Source organism: Trachymyrmex cornetzi, unplaced genomic scaffold (assembly GCF_001594075.2).
Source record: "Trachymyrmex cornetzi isolate Tcor2-1 unplaced genomic scaffold, Tcor1.1 scaffold604, whole genome shotgun sequence".
Lineage (NCBI taxonomy): Eukaryota > Metazoa > Arthropoda > Insecta > Hymenoptera > Formicidae > Trachymyrmex > Trachymyrmex cornetzi.
The window spans coordinates 63167-68705 of NW_017299920.1; the positions used below are offsets into that span (position 1 = coordinate 63167).

Here is a 5539-nt window from a genome sequence, read left to right on the forward strand (position 1 = left end):
TATCTTACCCTTTGAAATTGAAAAAAAAAAATACAAACCTCCGTTCGGGTTATTCGCTGTAGAATTCATTCCTCGTGGCACGCACAGCCGCAACACTGAGCTGATTCATTACGGATATTTATTTTTTTATTGTCTTAATTGAAATTTTGTTTCAAAAATACTGTTTCTGAAGTTAAAAATATGAGCATCTATTACTCTTTTGTCGATTACAGCGCCATCTATCATGAATCGAGAAAAATGTTTCAGACAAATCGTATGTGCTTTTAGCCAAAGATTCCGAATATGCAACAAAAAATAGGGGGGCAAGTTTGAAATCTTAAATACCCCCATTTAAGATTTCAAACTTGCCCCCCCTCATCGCCCAGGGGGCGGGGTGGGGGGCTGATTTTAACGTCAGTGTATGTCACCCTCGGAATGATGAAATATTGATTCTTAACATTTTTTCTTAGTGTGCTTATTTTTCGAGATATTTGAAAGTTTCAGGTTAAAAAATCACCCTGTATATATGAGTAATCAAAATCAGAATACTCTTTTATTTAATCCGCGTATAACTTGATATCAAAAAGTCGCAGGAACATTTTTTAAAAACGAATTTTAAACAAAAACTTTAAGCTTTTACGTCAAATAATTGAAAATTTCGCAATAAATATATTCTATATATAATTTGAGCTAACAAAATTTTACTGAACTTTTTCTCCAACCCAATATTATTTGGTATAATATTGGAATAAGTTTTACGCATTTGTACAAGTAATATCATATTTTCTAATAAATTTTTCATACTGATAAAGCTTAAACTTTACATGGCACAAATACGTATGGCAACATGACAACACTTTTCATGACTAGCGCTCAATAAATTGATTTAATTTATGTAGATTGAAATAACTGTAAATTATAATGAAATGCTTAAATGAAAACCATCCTTAAATAATGAAGTAAAAGAATCCCGCCATCATATATGGCAAGAGATTCAAATTATTCCAATCTATACTCACAAAAAAGGAATGAAAACACATGACAAAAATTTAAAAAATGTATAACTTATTAGACAGAAATTATAGCAAACACAGAAATAATACAATTTTATCGGAAAAAAGTGAGAACAGTAAGTTTTTACTGAAAAAGTGAACAAAAATAAGATTTCTTCAAAATAGTGAGTAAAGTGAGAATAGTGACTCGGCGGTAAGCCTGTAATAAAAATTAGAAAAAAGATAAAACATTGAATCAAGCCCAAATAGCAAAATGTTAGCAGGATGTCGACAGATTGATAGCAGACTTGATCAGAAGATGTTAGCAAACTGACCACAACTGATGTTGCATTCTGCTCCTGTTCTGCTGACAGAACCTGTTAACATTCTATGCAAACACACTGGCAGCAAAAATCAAACAGAACCTGCTGACAGAATCTGATAGTAGATGCGAGCAGAAATCGAGCAGTCTGCTGATATAACTTGACAACAGATTTGCAGCAGAAAGATCTAAGATTTAAAAGAAAATGACAGAGCAAGATCTGTCATTTTCATTTAAATCGACCTGGTTTCTTATAAGAAATTTTGCGTACATATAGATATATAAACGGTTATATATAATTATATATAATTATATATTTATATATACTGGAAACACACAATCAATACAGTTTTATTGCTAAAATATTATTGATCAGCTTGACATTTCAAAATACACATAAGAAAGTTATAAAACAATCAAAAAAATATTCGGAGATTTAGAAAGCATACTCCGAAGAGCTTGGAAATCTCTTTAGGAGATTTGCCTATTTGATTTACATACATCAATTCTTATAGGACTCCTGAATGTTTTCTTCTTACGAGAAGCAAATCCATCTCGTGGCGAGGCCGTATATGAAAATGGCAGATCTTGCTCGGTTTCTGCTGCCAATCTGCCATCAAGTTATGTTAGTAGACTCTGTTCGGTTTCTGTTACCAATTTGCTGACATAGAATTTTTGACAGCAGTTTGTTGACATTGTCTGATAGTACAAACTCTGTGTACAATTTGTTGCCTTTCTGCAATCAGAAATTGGTAACAGACTGCTCAAAATCTGTCTCTTCAGATTTAGCTATCTGAGTTAATCTGCATTGGTAGAAACATTAACGAGTAATAATATAATTAAAGTTACCATATAAAACCAATATGAAAAACAAAATACGAAATTGGTAACTGTTTCTTTTTTTTGTAAAAATAGGGAAATATAAGCAATATGCATTTTAAAACATCGCTTTTTGGAGCTACTAATTTTTTATAGTACACACAAATCAGAATATTTCACCTATAAAAAAAACTCAAGTCGCTTAAAAAAATCATCCAAAATCAGGATGTATTCTGCTAAATCCTGATGGATGGTAATAATATTATTCCCTAATAATAATAAGATTGAATGCATACCCTATCGGAGGACACTCAACTGGTTTATCTACACCCATCTGTAAAGGATGACATATGGATTACACCATCCTATTGGTATTGTAATACTTCCAAATGCTTATACAAAACATATGTGTGCTAACATATATTTAATACTTAACCCTAGCTATACACACCGGGATCCCAGAAACCCTAGTACAATTTGCTAAATCAAGACACCCTTTGTCATGTTTCTAAACTTTTCTTTTTCTTAAATCTATATATCTTGAAGCTCCTTAATTCTATCAATTTTTACACATTATAAACTTGTTTCTTAATCAATTTTCTATCAATTTAAAAAAAATTAATTGAAATATGTCCATTTTTACAGAAGTTATGGTAACAAATATGGATGGAATCTCAGGTACCCGATTGTGTATATCAAGGGTAGAAAAAAAGTGTCTAGATAGAGTCAATAGTCTCTATCTCTCCTGTATAAATTATTTTAAAAATATATATATATATGTATATATTGCTAATGCATATCTATCTAAATATACTTAAATTGTATAAAATGTATTTTTAATATATTTGACCCAATTATGTTGAAGAACTTGTATGTGTATGTTATGATAAACGTTTCAAAAGATATATATGAGTAAAGAATGTAAACGTAACAACCATTTCGAATAATTTATTGTTCAATAATTAGATTCAATAAAATAATTTTGTTGTTCTTTGATAACTAGGTTAACAGAGTCGAAACGTCTATGTAGTTTAAATATTGATAAATAGATATCGTACAGTAACATCCTGCGTTTTGGTCTATATGATCCTTTAATATTTATTTTCTTAATATATGTTAATGGTAAAAACAGTAACATATTGAAATAATACAAACGTATGAAAAAAATATGATATATACAACATGTTAAAATAAACATTGTTGATTACCTGATGTTTATCAATGTAATATAAAATAACGATTATAAAATTACACTTTAAAACAATGTGCAAGACAAGGAGACAAGGTCGTGAATAACCTAAACTAGACTGTACTAGACGTGGCTCCGCATGGTCTGTGGGGTTAGACATGATAAAAATACATATCATGGTTAGAGACCCTTTACTAGAGACTGATCATTCGGCACACAAATGGCGGCGATAAATCGATAAATCGATTCGATCAGTTGTCGATTTCGTTTGTTGATCGTTATATCAGAAGAAGTGTATTACATGTAGGTAGGAGAAATAGCTTGTAAGTATACATATTGACTGAATTTAGATATTAAAATAGATTGTTATTTATATAGAATATTTTCCAATTGCTTAATACATCTTGACACAAACGTAGCAAATTAGTTCACACATTTTTAGTGTTAACAAAATAATTTAATTCTTTTAAGGTTATGAAGTTATCGTGCTTTCCAGCAAGGACATAGTCAGACACAGTATAACACAGTGAATCATTACATCCTTGTTATTTGCCTACGTTAAACAAGAATAGGCCTGTTCTTTTTGGCTGAACTTTTGCACCAGTTCACCTTCCTTCCTCTTCTTTCCTCCTGGAGAGAAAAGGAAGAGAGATGAACTGGTGCAAAAGTTCAGCCAAAAAGAACAGGCCTAATGAAACGATTCCTTGTGTTACACAGTGTCTGATTGTGTCCTTATTGGAAAATACCCTGTGATAACAACGAATCTTTGGTATTTACTTCGTTTTTGTGTGTTTTTTAATAACATTAATATATTCAAGATGTCAAAGTCTATAAAAAAACATTATTATTTTGCTTATACCTTTTTAGGTAGAAATCAGTTGCTTTTCGCGCTCGGTTGAACAGCGTTCCTTATTGGCGCCGCCATTAGTGTGCTGAAGTCACGTGCACCAATCAGCAAAAGTCTTGAAATGATCAGTCTCTAGTAAAGGGTCTCTATGGCCGGTATTCATAGTCGGTTCTTATTTCAAGACCGTCTTAAGTAATGTCTTAAGACGCTAATGCAGCCCTCTGATTGGTTCGTGACTTCTTAAGACTGTACTTAAGACGGTCTTAAATATAAGATTCGACTATGAATACCGGCCTATGTGGGGTAATGCATGCTGGAAATATATAAGGTGAAACAATACGCATAATGGCGGTAGCAATACTGAAAATAGCCAATCAAATATGTCCGAATATGCACTTTCCTACTGCGCATCTATCAGATTGCTTCACCTTATATATTTCCACCATGAGGTAATGATGCCGATTATTGAATCGATTCTTTTTGCGCTTGAAAAATCGATTTTTTTTATTTCTTAGTTCTTTCGAAATCGATCCAATTTTTCAGAGAATCGTATCGACGATTCTCAATTTTTACAAATCGTTAGGGCCTGCGCACAATAGAGGAACAAGAATTAAATATTAAGATTTCAACCTATCTGAAACCGTGTATTCCGATGTAATCAGTTTCTGATAGGTTGAGATCTTAATATCTAATTCTTGTTCCTCTATTGTGCGCAGGCGCAGGCCCTAAGAAGCCACGTATATATATTATTTATGATATAAATATCATTGGCTGCAATCAGCAGATTCAACATTTTTGCAACCGTTTTATGATTCTTCGCTCAGATTGGACTATTCCTAAAACTAAAAGTATAAACCAATCAGCGCGACGAATCATAAAATGGTTGCAAAACTGTTGAGTCTGCTGAACGCAGCCATTATTTTGATTTAAACCCAATTTGTAAGATGATACAAAAAAGAATTTTAAAAAGTCGAAATTTTTTTTTTAATGATTGGTTGCTACGTTGTTGGGAAAAGAATCGAAAAAATCAATTATTCGGAATCGATCCTTTATTATCCGATTAATCGATTGATAAGAATCAAACTTAAAAGAATGGCAATAATATCAAGAATATAGAAGGGCAAATTAGAGTCAAGTTCGAATATAATATATGTGTAACACGTAAATATAATTTTATATTTTTATATCAATTTATTGGAATGTAAAAATTTTTAACGTGTTACACATATATTATATCCGAACTTGACTCTAATTTACTCTTCTATATTCTTGATATTATTGTTATTTAAAAGAGTCCTTTAATCTAAAGCCGGCGGCACACGATGCTTGTTTTCCTACTGGATTGCTAGCTGGATTAGAATCTTGCCACCGTATTGGATATGATGCTGTCA

The 5539-nt window shown here is 31.7% G+C and overlaps 1 protein-coding gene across 1 annotated transcript in view; it reads right to left on the bottom strand.

The window, feature by feature from the left end:
* The window catches only part of AspRS (aspartyl-tRNA synthetase), a 10861-nt gene extending 7426 nt beyond the window's left edge, over positions 1-3435 (bottom strand). The window contains exons 1-2 of the mRNA XM_018515858.1: positions 3321-3435; positions 2409-2446 (exon numbers count right to left, since the gene is read on the bottom strand). Of these exons, the coding sequence (XP_018371360.1) occupies positions 2409-2446 (38 nt within the window). The 5' untranslated portion in view covers positions 3321-3435. The remainder of the gene's footprint in view (positions 1-2408; positions 2447-3320) is intronic.
* Positions 3436-5539: the final 2104 nt, after the last annotated feature.